Raw genomic sequence first — 19,362 nt, 5'->3', positions numbered from 1 at the left:
TTTAGTTGAAAACCAGTGCGTGAAAGTGTAAGCCGTTTGCGCCAGGCAAGGACAACCCATCCCTTGGAATAGTTGGACCAGTCATACCCTGTTTCCGCCACCAGGTTTTTCCAAGACCACTCACCATATCCCCCTTTGGTTATATACCAGTTATGCCTGGAATATGTCCAGGCAGGTAGCCCCAGGCTATTTCGCGCATGACCCAAAAAGCTCCAAGGCAGGTAAGCGGTGGTGGTGGCATTGAAAGGCAAACACAAGGTGGTGCTCTTCAACTCCTGGGGGGTGCACTTAGTGACCCCCACCTCACGCCTAGAAATGGTATGGTCTTGTGGTAGATAAGAGGGAAGAGAGAGAAAGTTAGTTTCACCTGGCAGAGTAGTATTCAGGGTGTGAGTCTGTAGTGGGTGCATCTGTTGGTCTATAAGCCATGTGAGTGTGCCTACAGTGACTCCCCCTATGAGAAGAAAAGTAACAAACAGGGGTCCCGAGATCCCCAAACGTTCCCAGGGGGAAAAGTGTAATTTAGTCAAAGAGTATGGGGGTGCACCTCCCATTTTCCTTGGCTAAATAGATGTAGACTTTGGGACCGAATGTAGACCACTTAGGTCAGTTCTGACTTCCGTCAGTTTTCTGGAAGGAGTTGGGGCTGGGGTGCAATGTGTAAGGTGGTGCCAAGGTGCGCCTGATTTACCTTTGACCTGGACTGAGTGTGAAGTAACCTCCTTCACTTCGTACCGTCCAGTCCACCTGGGTTCCAGCCACTTTCTCTTGTGGACTTTAACCCTCACCCAGTCACCAACCTTTGCCTTCAGTGGTGGCGTGTCCCCCGGCAGCTCCCCCTAATGGACCTTGTGAACCTGGGTAGAGAGTGCTGCAGAGAGAACCGTCAGTTTTTTCACATAATTAGACATTACAATTTGTTGTACATCAAGGGCGGGCATATGACCTCCCTCCCTTGGTGGACCAGCCATGACTCTCATGAGGAGAGAGATGGGTGCCTGCTCCTGGTGAGGCTCTCATGGCCATCAACACCAGAGGCAGGACTTCAATCCATGTCAACTTCGTACCTGCACATACTTTAGCTATCTTAGCTTTCAGCTTTTGATTTAACGTTCCACCAGAATTTGGGACCGGGAGTAGTACACAGAACCAAATCTGTGTGTTATGCCAAATCTTTCTTCCACCTGTCTCAGGTGTTTGTTAAATGTGACCCATTTGTCAAATTTGATTTGTCTTGGGATGTCATACCTGGGCGTTAGTTTGGTTTGTAGCCACTTAACGACTGACTTGGCATCCTCACGTGCTGTTGGTATTGCCTCAACCCACTTGGGGAACCTATCGACCATAACTAGGAGATAGTGTTTGTCTTTTAGAATACATTGTCGGGGCCCATGTCGGTGTAATCTATACTAATATCCTGAAAACATGCATCGGGTACTGGGTAGGAGCCCATGGGTGTCTGATAGGGTTTCTTAGGATTGTAGCTACCACAAATGCTGCACTCGTCACAGAATAAGTCTGTCATATCTTTCATGTGAGGGTGCCACCAGATGTGAGACACCCTCTGCAAAGTCCTTAGTTTGCCTTCGTGGGTGGGCCCATGAGCTTCCCGTATTAGTTCTGGGCATAGATTGGCGTGAGCCACCAATCTGCCGTCATGGCATCTCCACAGTCCATCCACTCCTTTGGTCGCCCCTTTCTGTCCCCAAACTGAATGTTCATATGGTCCTGCCGAGATCTGGAGCTCTTTTATGTGTTGTTCTGTTAGTTCAGTCTGGGGTGGTTGAGTCTGCAGCACCATTTGTCTTGGAGTGTAACCACCAGCTTCTTTGGCTGCTTTGTCAGCTGCATCATTCCCCTCACTGACTCTGTTTTTCAGTTGTTGATGTCCTTTACACTTCATGATGGCCACCTTTCCGGGTAGAGAAACGGATGCAATCAGTTTTTCCATCTGTGCCTTGTGTTTGATTGGAAGGTTCCCTGTGGTGGTGAAGTTGCGCCTCACCCATTGTGGTCCATCCGTATGAACTGCTCCATGGGCATGTGCCGAGTCTGTATAGATATTCACAGTCTTTCCTTTTCCTCTGATGAGGGCCTGCGTCAATCCGATGATTTCAGCTAATTGGGCAGGTGCAGGTTGAGGGATGATGGCTGATTGAAGGGTGACATCATGAGGTGAGCTGTTTTTTTTCAATAGCTTTTGTTACTGCAGCAACGTATCTGGAGCATGTTGTCTGTCCTACCTCAATGTGGTCAAGTTTGGAAGAGTAGTACATCAAGACCCTTCTCTCCCCCTCTTGTTTCTGGAATAGGACGGATGAGGTGAATCCTTCCTTTTCAGAAACGTCCAAATGGAACTTGTTCTTGTAGTCTGGTGCAGTCAGAGCTGCTGCCGCTGATAGATCTGTTTTCAGGAGTGCTATGGCTGTTAATGCTTCAGCCGTCCAGGCCAGGGGTGCATGGAGGTTCCTTGATCGTAGGATGACCAGTGCTGCCACCCCCTCTGGGCCACCCACAATGTTTTAACACCTGATAGGTGCATCATGTCTTCGTCCCAGTCTTCCGTTTAGGGACAGTCATTAGTTTCTGTTGCATTGAGTGTGCAATGGATCTCAGCTTGGGGAGTCTTGTATGGGTGCAGAGTGTAGATTTGAGCTGTCAGTTGGTTGAACTTAAACTGGATGTGAGAGGTGGTATGCCCTGTGGGTAGACATTTTAGCCAGTACACTTCTTCGGTTTCAGACAGTGTGGGCATCTTTTATGGCCAGGGCATGGTGTACCCTGCCATACCTTGAAACTGTGGTTGGTTGTAATCTTGCTGCTCCTGCTGTTATGAACTTGAGTGAAGACCCAAACGCGGTTTTAACAGAAAACAGAGTTCTTTAATAAAAAACAGGAATGGCATAAATCCTCTTCCAACGTAGTCAATGGAACAAAAGAACGTAGTATAATGCAGGCTGCACCTGCCATGCAGACTCCGACAGGACAGGACAAGGTGGAAGCAAACGAGACGACAGCTTGCTTCTGGCATCAAAAACACAAACAAGAATCAGACACTGAAAGTAGCAGGAACAGAGAAAGAAATAGAGACCTAATCAGAGGGGAAGAGAGAACAGGTGGGGAAAGAGAGAATGAGCTAGTTAGGGGAAATGTAGAACAGCTGAGGGATGAGAGACAGAGAAGGTAACCTAAAAGACCAGCAGAGAGAGAATGAAGAGAAAGGACAGGAACAGACATAACAAGACATGACAGTACCCCCCACTCACCGAGCGCCTCCTGGCGCACTCGAGAGGAAACCTGGCGGCAACGGAGGAAATCATCGATCAGCGAACGGTCCAGCACGTCCCGAGAGGGAACCCAACTCCTCTCCTCAGGACCGTACCCTCCCAATCCACTAGGTACTGATGACCACGGCCCCGAGGGCGCATGTCCAAAATCTTATTTCGAACCCTGTAGATGGGTGCGCCGACAAGGATGGGGGGAACTCGGGACGAGCGGGCGCGAAGAACGGGCTTAACACAGGAGACATGGAAGACCCCGGGTGAACGCGTGATTCGAAGATAGCTGGGAGAAGTCCATAGTCGCACTGCGTGCACAGGATTAATGACCTGGGAAATACGGAACGGACCAATGAACCGCGGGGCCAAAACTATTGCAAATGTTCCCTTAGAAGCTGTCTTAAGGGGAAGGTTCTGAGTGGAGAGCCATGGCTACTCTCCTGACCGCAACAATATCTAGGACTCTTGGTCCCTACGCTATTAGCGGCCCTCACAGTCTGCGCCCTATTACGGCAAAGTGCCGACCTGACCCCCAGTGATACTTCCAGGTGCGCTGCAACGCTGGACAAAAAAGCCTGAGCGGAGGGGACGCAGGACTCGGCGAGCTGAGATGAGAACAGCGGAGGCTGGTACCCGAGGCTACACTGAAAAGGGGATAGACCGGTAGCAGACGAGGGAAGCGTCATGCTATAAAAATCATGCAGGAATTTGTGGGCGTACTCTGCCCAGGGAGCTGTTCTGACCAAGACGCAGGGTTACGAAAAGAAAGACTGCGTAAATGCGATGGTACCAACAGTCTGATTGGCCCGTTCGGGATGGCCAGCAGTGGCCGTTAGACTGGGGATGAAAGCCGGACGAGAGACTGACGGAAGCCCCAATCAAACGGCAAAACTCCCTCCAAAATTGAGACGGAACTGCGGGCCTCTGTCGGAAACGACGTCAGACGGAAGGCCATGAATTCGGAAAACATTCTCGATAATGATCTGAGCCGTCTCCTTAGCAGAAGGGAGCTTATCGAGAGGAATGAAATGAGCCGCCTTAGAGAATCTATCGACAACCGTAAGAATAACTGTCCTCCCCGCTGATGAAGGCAGTCCGGTGATAAAATCTAAAGCGATGTGAGACCACGGTCGTCGAGAGGGAATGGGAAGCGGTCTGAGACGGCCGGCAGGAGGAGAGTTCCCAGATTTAGTCTGCGCGCAGACCGAACAAGCGGCGGTTGACAAATCGACGCGCGTCACGTTCCCGAGTGGGCCACCAGAAACGCTGGCGAATGGAAGCGAGCGTACCCGAACGCCGGGGTGGCCGGCTAACTTGGCAGAGTGGGCCCACTGAAGAACGGCCGGACGAGTAGGAACGGGAACGAACAGAAGGTTCCTAGGGCAAGCTCGCGGCGACGGAGTGTGATGCGAGTGCTTGCTTTACCTGCCTCTCAATTCCCCAGACAGTCAAACCCAATTTGACAACACGCCCCTCAGGGAGAATCCCATCGGGGTCGGTGGAGACCTCAGAAGAACTGAAGAGACGAGATAAAGCATCAGGTTTGGTGTTTTTTGAGCCCGGACGATAAGAAATAACAAACTCGAAACGAGCGAAAAACAGAGCCCAACGGCCTGACGCGCATTAAGTCGTTTGGCTGAACGGATGTACTCAAGGTTCCTATGGTCAGTCCAAACGACAAAAGGAACGGTCGCCTCCAACCACTGTCGCCATTCGCCTAGGGCTAAGCGGATGGCGAGCAGTTCGCGATTACCAACATCATAGTTACGTTCTGAGCGGCGATAAGCGATGAGAAAAAACGCGCAAGGATGGACCTTGCCGTCAGAGAGAGAGCGCTGAGAAAGAATGGCTCCCACGCCCACCTCTGACGCGTCAACCTCAACAACAAACTGTCTAGAGATGTCAGGTGTAACAAGAATAGGTGCGGATGTAAAACGATTCTTAAGAAGATCAAAAGCTCCCTGGGCGGAAACGGACCACTTAAAGCACGTCTTAACAGAAGTAAGGGCTGTGAGAGGAGCTGCCACCTGACCGAAATTACGGATGAAACGACGGTAGAAATTAGCGAAGCCCAGAAAGCGCTGCAGCTCGACGCGTGACTTAGGAACGGGCCAATCAATGACAGCCTGGACCTTAGCGGGATCCATCTTAATGCCCTCAGCGGAAATAACGGAACCGAGAAAGGGACAGAGCGGCATGAAAAGTGCACTTCTCAGCCTTCACATAAAGACAGTTCTCCAAAAGGCGCTGGAGGACGCGGCTCGCACGTGCTGAACATGAATCGAGAGAGACGGTGAAAAAATCAGGATATCGTCCATGTAAACGAAAACAAAAATGTTCAGCATGTCTCTCAGGACGTCGTTAACTAGTGCCTGAAAGACAGCTGGAGCGTTAACGAGGCCGAAAGGAAGAACCCGGTATTCAAAGTGCCCTAACGGAGTGTTAAACGCCGTCTTCCACTCGTCCCCCTCCCTGATGCGCACGAGATGGTAGGCGTTACGAAGGTCCAATTTGGTGAAAAAACCTGGCTCCCTGCAGGATCTCGAAGGCTGAAGACATAAGAGGAAGCGGATAACGATTCTTAACTGTTATGTCATTCAGCCCTCGATAATCCACGCATGGGCGCAGGGACCCGTCCTTCTTCTGAACAAAAAAAACCCCGCGCCGGCGGGGGAGGAGGAGGAGACTATGGTACCCACCAAACGTCGAGCGAAAACCGACAAATAATCCTCGAGAGCCTTACGTTCGGGAGCCGACAGAGAGTATAATCTACCCCGGGGGGGAGTAGTTCCCGGAAGGAGATCAATACTACAGTCATACGACCGGTGTGGAGGGAGAGAAGTGGCCTTGGAACGACTGAACACCGTGCGCAGATCGTGATACTCCTCCGGCACCCCTGTCAAATCGCCAGGCTCCTCCTGTGAAGAAGAGACAGAGGAAACAGGAGGGATAGCAGACATTAAACAGGTTACATGACAAGAAACATTCCAGGATAGGATAGTATTACTAGACCAATTAATAGAAGGGTTATGGCGCACTAGCCAGGGATGACCCAAAACAACAGGTGTAAAAGGTGAACGAAAAATTAAAAAGAAATGGTTTCGCTATGATTACCAGAGACAGTGAGGGTTAAAGGCAGCGTCTCACGCCGACGCTGAATCTTGGGGGAGAGAACTACCATCTAAAGCGAACAAGGCCCTGGGCTCCCCTAACTGTCTGAGAGGAATGTCATGTTCCCGAGCCCAGGTCTCGTCCATAAAACAGCCCTCCGCCCCAGAGTCTATCAAGGCACTGCAGGAAGCAGATGAACCGGGCCAGCGGAGATGGACCGGAAAGGTAGTGCGTGATCCAGAAGGAGAGGCCTGAGTAGTTGCGCTCACCAGTAGCCCTCCTCTTACTGATGAGCTCTGGCTTTTACTGGACATGAGGTGACAAAATGACCAGCGGAGCCGCAGTAGAGACAGAGGCGATTGGTGATTCTCCGTTCCCTCTCCTTGGCCGAGATGCGAATACCCCCAGCTGCATAGGCTCAGCATCCGAGCCGGCGGGGGAGGGTGGCAGTGATGCGGCAGGTGGCGGCAGTGATGTGGAGAGGGGAGCAACGGAGAACGTGAGCTCCTTTCCACGAGCTCGGCGACGAAGATCAAACCGTCGCTCGCTATGCGAATAGCGAGAGCTATTAAGGAGTCCAGACTGGAAGGAACCTCCCGGGAGAGGATCTCATCCTTAACCTCGACGTGAAGACCCTCCAGAAAACGAGCGAGCAAAGCCGGCTCGTTCCAGTCACTAGAGGCAGCGAGAGTGCGAAACTCAATAGAATAATCCGTTATGGATCTATTCCCCTGACATAGGGAAGACAGGGCCCTGGAAGCCTCCTCGCCAAAAACAGAACGGTCAAAAACCCGTATCATCTCCTCCTTAAAGTCCTGATACTGGTTAATACACTCAGCCCTCGCCTCCCAGACTGCCGTGCCCCACTCACGCGCCCGTCCGGTAAGGAGAGAAATGACGTAGGCGATGCGGGCTGCGCTCCTGGAGTAAGTGTTGGGCTGGAGAGAGAACACCACATCACACTGAGTGAGGAATGAGCGGCACTCAGTGGGCTCCCCAGAGTAACACGGCGGGTTGTTGATCCTGGGCTCCGGAGACTCGGAAACCCTGGAAGTGGGCGGTGGATCGAGGTGGAGTTGGTGAACCCGTCTTGTGAGGTCGGAGACTTGGACGGCCAGGGTCTCAACGGCATGTTGAGCAGCAGACAATTCCTCCTCGTGTCTGCCTAGCATCGCTCCCTGGATCTCGACGGCGGAGTGAAAAGGGTCCGGAGCCGCTGGGTCCATTCGTGGTCTGATTCTTCTGTTATGAACTTGAGTGAAGACCCAAACGCGGTTTTAACAGAAAACAGAGTTCTTTAATAAAAAACAGGAATGGCATAAATCCTCTTCCAACGTAGTCAATGGAACAAAAGAACGTAGTATAATGCAGGTTGCACCTGCCATGCAGACTCCGACAGGACAGGACAAGGTGGAAGCAAACGAGACGACAGCTTGCTTCTGGCATCAAAAAACACAAACAAGAATCAGACACTGAAAGTAGCAGGAACAGAGAAAGAAATAGAGACCTAATCAGAGGGGGAAGAGAGAACAGGTGGGGAAAGAGAGAATGAGCTAGTTAGGGGAAATGTAGAACAGCTGAGGGATGAGAGACAGAGAAGGTAACCTAAAAAGACCAGCAGAGAGAGAGAATGAAGAGAAAGGACAGGAACAGACATAACAAGACATGACACCTGCTGCATGTGGCTAGATTCTGGGTGGTTGTATGCTGGCTGTTGCTGAGGTCCTGGGTAGTTGTAGTGAAAATTGGGTGATGGTGTGTTGTGGTTGTTGATTGTGCCTTCTGTGACGTCAGCTGAGGCCCCAGCAAGCACACCCATCATATCAGGTTTCTTGTATGGGCGTGTCCTCTTTGTCTCCTCTATTGCCCATGTGCCTATTCTGCTCAGCCTCCGCTCTCTCTCTCTTTTGTTCCTTTCTTCTTGAATAAATGGCTCCTATTTCTTTCTGCCTCACTATCTTTTCCTCTATTCTCTGATCTAAATATTCGTTGAATTTGAGTTTGGGAACGGTAATTGAGGCCATATTGACGATGCACTATGTTTGGGTCCTATAGCTATCTTCGTGCACTTAGCCCGTCGCTTGGTCGAAACCAGCGATGTATTCCTGGTGCCGACACAAACTTCTCTCTTTCGTCTCACCCTCGTGCACAAAGAGCTTTGTAGAATTACTATACTATCGAAAAGGGATATTCGCGAGATAATTATGCGTCTAGGGTAGTTTATTGGAGTAATTCTACAACTTCACACACTTCTACTGCCTGGCCAATTGTTAGTGTCCCAAACGCCTACTTTTGGGTCAATGACAATGTATTCAAATGCCTTCTGTAATATTTGTCAAATTAATTCTAGGCAACACCAACAGCACCAAGGGAACAAAAATCAATTCGTTATACAGCACGGCGGCCAAACTTTTGACTCGGGGGTCAAATTTAGAGTCGGTGGTCGGTATCACTCGGTCTCATGAAACGGTCAGTGACATTAATCTGGAGACATCAGGTTTAATTCCTTCACTCCTAGTCCAATTCTTAATTTATTAACTGATTCTCCTAGTGAGATGTCAACTCCACTAGTCCCAGTCTTGCTTAATACGTCTCTAACAATTAACAAAACATTTAATCACAATTCATTTCACAAATTCATCAAATTCCTCACTGAACACCCAGTAGATCGCCACATCCACTAGTGCCAGACTATATGAATAAGATTTATCACATATCACATTTCATCCCACTAAGTCATCAAATTCCTCACTGAGCACCCAGCTTATCGTATAATCCACTAGTGCCAGACTATATGAATAAGATTTATCACATATCACATTTCATCCCACTAAATCATCAAATTCCTCACTGAGCACCCAGATTATCGTATAATCCACTAGTGCCAGACTATATGAATAAGATTTATCACATAATTGAACAGGTATCATTACGCAGTGCCATTGGTTATCGGAAAAAATATATTTTTTTTCATAAATTTAACAGCAATTCATACTCACGCCTCAGTAGTACTGATCATAATTTGGGATATTGACTATAATATAATATGCAGATTTTGATTTAACAGGTTCTGCTTACCTTATATTTGTCGAGCTCTTGGATCAGTTTTCCTGAGGCGGGTTGAATCCCTGATGGTTCCTTTCAGACAGCCCGTCCTTTTGGAATCTGTCATCAACTTGTCTTTTCTCTCATCAACTCTCTGTGGACCGAATTCATGGGTTTAAACCATCCTCTGCTACCATTTTGTTAATTAATAATATATGAGAAATGAGATCAAGTTGAGACTCTGGACAAGGCGGATAAAGTATAATAAAAGACCGTTTATTCAATGCGTAATGATGTCTGGCGAAGCGTGCGCACGGCTCCTTCGTCCAGCTCTTATGGAACTTTCGGAAAAAGAGAGCGCGAAACATGATATGCAGTCCCTTAAATACATTGAAATGACGTAGGTAGATTCTGGTAGTCCTGGTTTCTGGTAGGTTGCTTGTAGGTGATAGACAGTCCCCTCCAGCCTGGTGTCCGTATCCCGTTGGTTCTTGACAGAGTTCTTTGTTCTTTGTCTTTGGTGAGTGGTTAGCATGTTTTGTTGTAGCCTCTGTTATTGGTAATGGTGAGAGGTTTGCATGTTTTGTTGTAGTCTCTGTTATTGGTAATGGTGAGAGGTTAGCATGTTTTGTTGAAGCCTCTGTTATTGGTAATGGTGAGAGGTTAGCATGTTTTGTTGTAGCCTCTGTAACTTTCTCACTCATTATTATTCATGATTCATTCATGATCTTTCTCAGTCAAGGCGTCACAGGCTTGATGTTGTCATTGTGTTCGAGGAATATGGGACCAGATATACTTTTGACTAATTTAATACACTTTAAGTGTCAGAATACTTATGACTTCTTCAAATGGGGGGACTAGATACATAAAATGCTTTAATTTGTCTAAACGTTGAAACAGATATGTATTAAAATATCCTCAAATAAAAGATGACATTATAGACTGTCACCTCATATGAAACATTTGATCTGAAATCCAAAATGCTGGAGTATAGAGACACATTTAAAATGTTAGCTTCACTGTCTAAATAGATATGGTGTGGACTGTTTACTCAATACAATCTAAATCTGATACCTCACTGTCTAAATAGATATGGTGTGGACTGTATACTCAATACAATCTAAATCTGATACCTCACTGTCTAAATAGATATGGTGTGGACTGTATACTCAATACAATCTAAATCTGATACCTCACTGTCTAAATAGATATGGTGTGGACTGTATACTCAATACAATCTAAATCTGATACCTCACTGTCTAAATAGATATGGTGTAAACTGTATACTCAATACAATCTAAATCTGATACCTCACTGTCTGTCTTCTGACTGATACTGCATTTTAAACTGGTCTGGTCAGTCGACTCAAATATTCGTACCGGTACTATAATGTTTCTATCTGCAGACAATACTTTGATAATTTGTAATTTTTCATGATGATACATTAATTTACAAATAAATATGGCAGGTTTCAGGACACTGATGTATCTGAATATTAGAAAATATTTTACTGCCGCTATTTTCACCATCAATGAATATCAGTGTGATTTTAATATGATTTGACTCTTGGCAGGCTGTCAGGCTGTCTAGTCACAGAGGAAGGCTGTGCTTCTCTGGTCTCAGCTCTGGTGTCAAACCCCTCACACCTGAGAGAGCTGGATCTGAGTAACAATGACCTGAAGGATTCAGGAGTGAAGCTGCTCTCTGATGGACTGGGGAATCCCCACTGTAAACTGGAGACTCTGAGGTCAGTATTGCTGTAGTTGGTCAACAAGTGATAACTGTTCACCAGATCCACATGTGTTTACCAGACACACATAGTCCACACATAGTCCACACCATATGTGTTTCGACAGTGAAGCTTACAGTTTTAAATTTGGCGCTTTTCTCCAGCATTTTGGATTTGAGATACAATGTTTCATATTAGGTGACAGTACAGAATGTCACCTTTTATTTGAGGTTAAAGGTGAGAGGTTAGCATGTTTTGTTGTAGTCTCTGTTATTGGTAATGGTGAGAGGTTAGCATGTTTTGTTGTAACCTCTGTTATTGGTAATGGTGAGAGGTTAGCATGTTTTGTTGTAGCCTCTGTAACTTTCTCACTCATTATTATTCATGATTCATTCATGATCTTTCTCAGTCATGGCGTCACAGGCTTGATGTAGTCATTGTGTTCAAAGAATATGGGACCAAATACTATACTTTTGATGACTTTAATAAACTATAATTGAATTGGTCAGAATAGTTATGACTTCTTCAAATAGGGGGATACATAAAGTGCTTTTCTAAATGGTATTAAAATATCCTCAAATAAAAGGTGACATTATATACTGTATATACTGCAATCTCAATTCCAAAATGTTGGAGTCATTTAAAATGTTAGCTTCACTGTCAAAATAGATATATAGAGTAAAATATATATATATATAAATATATATAAAATAGAAAATCTAATATAGAGTCTAATCAGTCAAGTCAAATATTTGCACATGTTTCTCTCTACTTTACGTTTTGTCATTTCTAATAATGAAACATCCGTTTCTGAATAGATATGGCAGGTTTCAGGACACTGATATCTGAATATGTTGAAAAATATACTGCCTCTATTTTCACCACCAAGGAAAATATTTTACTGCCGCTATCTTCACCACCTAAGAATATCAGTGTGATTTTAAAATGATTTTGTGAAGTCATGATGATCTCTTTGTCAGGCTGTCAGGCTGTCTAGTCAAAGAGGAAGGCTGTGCTTCTCTGGTCTCAGCTCTGGAGTCAAACCCCTCACACCTGAGAGAGCTGGACCTGAGCTACAATCACCCAGGAGACTCAGGAGTCAGACTGCTCTCTACTGGACTGGAGGATCCACACTGCAGACTGGAGAAACTCAAGTATGTAGAGGGTTTATGTCAATGTTCATATCAGACATGTTTGACTTATCAGGCTGGTTAAGACAAACATTCTTACCACCACTTGGACAAAGTTATATGCTGCGTGTGTGTGTGTGTGTGTGTGTGTGTGTGTGTGTGTGTGTGTGTGTGTGTGTGTGTGTGTGTGTGTGTGTGTGTGTGTGTGTGTGTGTGTGTGTGTGTGTGTGTGTGTGTGTGTGTTCAGGTGTATCCCTCAATGACTGTCTGTTCTTCTGCTTACCGCTACAGTGTGGAACATGGTGGAGAGAACAGAGTGAAACCTGGACTTAGAAAATGTGAGTGTTGACTGCTGTGAAGAATATGACTAAGAATAAGTCTTAATTCAAGTTAAGTCAAAGTCAAAGACCACCATCATTACTTACTTGGTCATATTAAATATAAATAAATATCAGTTGTAGTTCTACAGAAGCAGAAATCAGGGACACCAAAGATTACAAAGAGTTGCTTTGACAATGTGTGTGTGTGTGTGTGTGTGTGTGTGTGTGTGTGTGTGTGTGTGTGTGTGTGTGTGTGTGTGTGTGTGTGTGTGTGTGTGTGTGTGTGTGTGTGTGTGTGTGTGTGTGTGTGTGTATGTGTAATTAATGGGAATAAGTGTGTTTTATATTACCATACAGTATAACATATGATCATTCAACAAGTCTCAAGTTACCTTAACTTCTCCTTTTGATACCTAGAAACATCCACATTAAATGAATTAGTGAAAAGTGAGTTAACATTCTAATGTGGATGATGATGATTTCTAATATTGTGTCTGGTTTGCATACAGGTGTGCATAATTATTGGGAATAAGTGTGTTTTATATAACAGTATAACATATGACCTCTTACGGCTGCTGTACCAAATCAGCGGAAATTCCAGAGCGCCAACTAATAGTACTCGATACAACTCAAACTTTCATTAAAACACACATGCAAGGTACTCAATTAAAGCCACACTCGTTGTGAATCTTGCCAACATGTCAGATTTGTAAAATGCTTTTCGGCAAAAGCATGAGAAGCTATTATCTGATAGCATGCAGCCCCCAGAAACACACGAAGGGGACGTAAACAAAGAAATTAGCGTAGCCGGCGCTACACAAAACACAGAAATAAAATATAAAATATATATATATAAAACATTCATTACCTTTGACGAGCTTCAATGTTGGCACTCCTATATGTCCCATAAACATCACAATTGGTTATTTTTTTCAATTAAATCGGTCCATATATACCCAAAATGTCCATTTATGAACACCGTGAAATCCAGGAAAAAAGTCACGTTTTCCAACGTAACGTCATTTTTTTTTATTAAAAAAGTTGCCTATAAACTATGACAAAACACTTCAAACTACTTTTGTAATCCAACTTTAGGTATTAGTAAACGTTAATAAACGATCAAATTGATCACGGAGCGATCTGTATTCAATAGCAACAAGTTTGGAAAACGAAGTCCACTTTCCCCCTTCCATTTTTTTCCTGCTGTGTACCCGACGAAATCTGGACGAAACGAAAGTGGAAGTGCCTATTACTGATTTAGTTGCATAGAAATCACAACACTGGCGGCATCGTGTAGGAACTGCAAGCTCAGTCCCATTATTGCGTGCAATAGACAATACAGAGACTGGCGGATTGATTTTTTCTTTGTCGATTTTGACCACGGAACACGTTCTGTTATAGTCACAGACATCATTTAACCAGTTTTAGAAACTTCAGAGTGTTTTCTATGCACACATACTAATCATATACATATACTATATTCCTGGAATGAGTCGCAGGACGTTGAAATGTTGCGCGATTTTTAACAAAAAGCTGCGAAAATTCGCAGCAGCCTTTAATTAAATTAATTAGTGGAAATTTCTAATATTGTGTCTGGTTTCATCCATCAGATGCCTGTGATCTCACACTGGACCCAAACACAGTATTCAGATACTGCTTTTTGTCCGAGGAGAACAGAAAGGTGACACATATGGGAAAGTACCATCCGTATCCTGATCACCCAGAGAGATTTGAGGAGTGTGGAGAGGTGCTGTGTAGAGAGGGTCTGACTGGGCGCTGTTACTGGGAGGCAGAGTGGAGTGGGGGAGAGGCTGATATAGGAGTGGCATATAAAGGAATCAGCAGGAGAGGAAGTGGTAATGACTGTTGGCTTGGATGGAATAACAAGTCCTGGAGTCTGAACTGCTCTGACAACAGTTACTCTGCCTGGCACAATCATTATCCCACTACCATAGACGTCCGCCCCTCCAGCTCCCACAGAGTAGGAGTGTATCTGGACTGGCCAGCCGGCACTCTGTCCTTCTATAGAGCCTCCTCTGACACACTGACCCACCTGATCACATTCACCTCCACATTCACTGTGCCCCTCTATCCAGGGTTTCATCTTTTTGGTTGTGGGGTCTCAGCGTCCCTGAAATAGCAGACTGGACACCGGATGATGATAAACACACACACACACTCACACTGGACACACACACACACTGGACACACACACACACTGCACACACACACACACTCACACTGGACACACACACTGGACACATACACACACTGGACACACACACACACTGGACACACACACACACTGCACACACACACTGGACACATTTACACACTGGACACACACACACACACTGGACACACACACACACTGGACACACACACACACACACTGGACACACACACGCTGCAAGTTCTGTCAATCACCCTGTCTCAGGATTAGTTTCCAGAGCTTCCCAAGGCCTAGTAAATTTAAACAGTCCTATATCTAAATCATAACTAAATGTTTATAAATTGTCCAACCCAATATTCAGGATAACAGTCCTTAGTGCTTACTTTAACTCAAATTTGACCTTCTCAATTCAATACACATAATCCCTTTTATAAGTAACATTTATACTAAAAACTTTTAGTACCTGTAACATCTATTTTATCATGCGCCCTTTTGCCTCTGTTTTTCTGTCATGAGTAGCCCGGTAATAAAAGGTCATTACCCCAATCCCCTTTAGTCTTTCTTCTCCCAGCCCGATACAGTTCATAGGTCATCAGACACAGTTACCCTTCACTATTCAGCCAGTAGGGCGAGTTTGAGTTTCACACACACTTGTTGTGGTGATAATCACATTCCATGATAACTCCCTTAATCTACTGGTGATCTCTCAGACGAGTTTACAGATTATGTAGTTATCAACATAACCCTTGCAGAGAACCCTACTCCAATAAACTATTTGGAGTAACTGTTATCCCTTGTTAACATATATTTCCATTTTATATTTTATATGCAGAATGAACAAAGCACATTTACCCAAAGACCATAACCCCAGGGAACTGATAAATTCTCCTATGAACCCATGTTAAATAAAAATAAACCAATTTGAATAACTAGTCAATTCAAGAAATAATAGAATTTCAAAGTGATGGTACACTTTGAATAGAGACTGGTGTTTCTCAATCATTTTATAATTAACTCCCATCTGTTCCAACAATTTCTAGTGAAGTTGATCAGTCTTCACAGGAAATTCTTAGGGTTCAGGGCATTTGACACCATTAAAATGTTTCCACTCTCTTTTCTTTAGAAACAACTTAAATACATTTTCAAAACATTTACACCAATTTGAAACTGAACTGAACAAAAACCCCTCCAAAGGAAATCCACTCTCGCATATAGGCCAAGAATACACATGAGCTGGCCTCACTTATCCAGAACTCCAGTTATAGCCTTATCTAGATACTAAGACTTTAAAAGTGGCCGAATATCTCTAACTGCGTTCCTCAGTACCACGGTCTCCAATGACATTTTGACCAGAGAAAATGTAGCCTTTTTTTCTGGAAAAGAAATGTACATTTCGTTAACATTCACAATGCTACCTCTTATTCAACAAGCTAATGATATTACTAAAATCCCCTTACTTTTCCTGAGCATGCGATAAAAGTTTTAGCCATGCACAGAACGCATAGTTTCTTCCTGGTCGGTTATCGGTATCTTACCCGTATTTCAATGTGCTTTTCTTCTAACTAATTTTACCACGTTTGCGATTTCTCATATACGTTTATTTTCCGTCTTTTGACGCTAATAACAACTTCTCCACGTATTTTATCGCCACTGAAACTGTTGTTTCCGTGCAAAATGATTCCAAGTGGGGCTATTTGTATATCACATCGGTACCTTACTAGAAGTTCGGTAAAACGTAATCTAGTATGTATTTTATCACATATAAACTGTACTCTCTATGAACCACTTATTGATCGATCAGATTCTATACACAGCTTGGTGAAAATTCCATTCTGACTAACCTCAAAATTATTAGTTGTTGTTCTTTTGAAAAGGGTGCAAAGTCCTGTATATTGGCATTCTCTGCTACCGCATTCCAGTGTCATCTTACACTCATTTTCCCCCTTACTTGTTATCTCCACTTCTGCAACTTCTTACGCTCAGATATTTTCTATAGCTTTGTAAAGCACTTGCACGTTTGCAAGGGCAAGCAGAATCATATCTGTCCCCCATCGTAATGTATTTCTGATGATGGAATGTTAATTAACTTTCACTTAATACCTCCTATTAAAACCTACTCTATCATGTCTCCAACTATATTCTTGAATACTACAAAAGCCTTAACCTCTTACACTTATGGTGGCGCTATTTCATTTTTGGAAGAAAAACGTTCCCGTTTTAAACAAGATATTTTGTCACAAAAAGATGCTCGACTATGCATATAATTGCTACTGTTCGAAAGAAAACACTCTGACGTGTCCAGAAATACAAATATCTTCTCTGTGCGTGCCCTTTAACGTGAGCTTCAGGCAAAACCAAGATGACTTGGCATCCAGGAAATGACAAGGATTTTTGAGGCTCTGTCTTTCATGATCTCCTTATATGGCTGTGAACGCAAGAGGAATGAGTCTGCCCTTTCTGTCGTTTCCCCAAGGTGTCTGCAGCATTGTGACGTATTTGTAGGCAGATTGTTGGAAGATTGACCATAAGAGACCACATTTACCACGTGTCCGCCCGGTGTCCTGCGCCGAAATTGGTGCGCAAAGTCACCTGCCAGTATTTTTCCATGGGGCACAGAGAGAGAAGCAAGCTTCCAAGAACTGCATGTCAATGAAGAGATATGTGAAAAAACACCTTGAGGATTGATTCCAAACAACGTTTGCCATGTTTCGGTCGATATTATGTAGTTAATCCGGAAAAAGTTTCACGTTGTAGGTGACTGCATTTTCGGTTCGTTTCGGTAGCCAGGCGCAATGTAGAAAACGGAACGATTTCTCCTACACACAGACGCTTTCAGGAAACACTGCGCATTTGGTATGTGGCTGGGAGTCTCCTCATTGAAAACATCAGAAGCTCTTCAAAGGTAAATGATTTTATTTATTTGGTTATCTGGCTTTTGTGAAAATGTTGCGTGCTACATGCTACACAAAATGCTATGCTAGCTTTGCATACTCTTACACAAATTAGTCAATTTCTATGGTTCAAAAGCATATTTTGAAAATCTGAGAAGACAGTGTTGTTAAGAAAAGGCTAAGCTTGAGAGCAAACGCATTATTTTAATTTTATTTGCGATTTTCAGAAATCGTTAACGTTGCGATATGCTAATGAGCCTGAGGCTTAGTCACAATCCCGGATCCGGGATGGGGAGTTTCAAGAGGTTAATGTCTTATTCTATTACAGCACCTCAAATATCACTGTGTTTTTATCCTTGCTTATAACTTATTTTATTTTGATGTTCCTTACTTTTTTTCCATCTACCTAATCGTAGTTAAACTATGATAGGGATCACTATTCAACTGTGATAGAGGATCACTTTTGGCCAATCAGAAGAAGTCAAAAACACCCTTCTTCAACTTTCCACTCTGTCCCCGGAGGGCTGAGTACTCCCTCTCCTGGACGTTCTGTCTAAACACACCCAACCTGTCTACGGTTCTATCCTCACACATAATTATATTACAGCATTCTTCTCATTCATTCGTTTATTTTCATTCATTCATTCATTCAATCCTTTTTATTTTTACCTAAAAACAACATACAGTTCAAACTTAATTCACTTCCTCAACATCTTGTCTTCATATCCTATTCATCCACCCCGTACTGATCTTTATTCTATATTAGAGCAATATCGTGGCGTGACCTACTGACTTTGCAAACCCCCGTTTAGCTAGGCGGAGCATTTTATATTCGTAGGATTTCCTTTTTCAGTTGCACAATCAGACTAGCGTTTTCCCCGTGTTCTAAATATCCGTCCGTTTCAGACCTCTTCCATAGAGCGGTATCCACGAATATTTCTCTATCTACTTATCAATAAAGTAACCTACCCATTCAGACCTTCTGGTAAATATTTTGAAGCGGTATCGCAGGATTTCTATGACTACTTATTTTATTCAGACCTTATAAGCAGGCAGCTGTAGCCCTGCGCCCAACCCCAGCTGTTCAGCCAGAGAGCGCAAAACAGTCACACCGGTCAGCACACACGAAAAGTCCCCAATATGAATGGCTCAACGAGGGGGCAGCCCGAATCACGCTCCCGACACGGGTCGCTCGCACATCTCAAAACAGATCCTGAAACGGTCGAGCCCGGCCAAGCAGAATCAGACAGAACAACTCCCTCAATCAAACCAGACACATAGGTCCGTTCGAGCAGTCCGACCATAGCAAATGCCCGCTCCCTCCGTTCAAACACCCGACACCAGCGAAGTTCACAGCCCCCGCCTACTTACTCACTAGACATGCATGCACATTCATATTTGCTATACAATTCCCAAGTTCACACACATGCATGCAATTAATTGAATTCAAAAGTTATTTCGTTCTATAATTTACAGGAAATTTCAGAGAGAGACCTACTTGACATCCCCCTTGCTTGAGGCAGGATTTTTGAAGCAATCTTACGCAAACATTTCAACTATTTGTAAGAACTTTGCTTACCTTGTTTATAGTCGGGCGGCCACCCTTGTTTTGCCAGATTGCCTCAAAGATCCTGCGCCAGCCAAGAACGTTTTTCAGTCCCTGACTCTCCTGGCTAGCTCGCCAA

At 44.5% G+C, this 19,362-nt stretch overlaps 1 protein-coding gene across 2 annotated transcripts in view; it reads left to right on the top strand.

Moving 5' to 3' along the window:
- Nucleotides 1–17,349, top strand: part of LOC135533609 (NLR family CARD domain-containing protein 3-like) — a 54,676-nt gene extending 37,327 nt beyond the window's left edge. For both annotated transcript variants that reach the window (XM_064960899.1, XM_064960898.1), the window contains 4 exons: nt 11,008–11,181; nt 12,144–12,317; nt 12,585–12,631; nt 14,224–17,349. In XM_064960899.1, coding sequence (XP_064816971.1) covers nt 11,008–11,181; nt 12,144–12,317; nt 12,585–12,631; nt 14,224–14,753 — 925 coding nt within the window. In that variant the 3' untranslated portion in view covers nt 14,754–17,349. The remainder of the gene's footprint in view (nt 1–11,007; nt 11,182–12,143; nt 12,318–12,584; nt 12,632–14,223) is intronic.
- Nucleotides 17,350–19,362: the final 2,013 nt, after the last annotated feature.

Source organism: Oncorhynchus masou, unplaced genomic scaffold (genome assembly GCF_036934945.1).
Source record: "Oncorhynchus masou masou isolate Uvic2021 unplaced genomic scaffold, UVic_Omas_1.1 unplaced_scaffold_2506, whole genome shotgun sequence".
Taxonomy (NCBI): Eukaryota; Metazoa; Chordata; class Actinopteri; order Salmoniformes; family Salmonidae; genus Oncorhynchus; species Oncorhynchus masou.
Note: the sequence above shows the minus strand (reverse complement) of the source record. Positions and strands in the feature narration are given on the sequence as shown.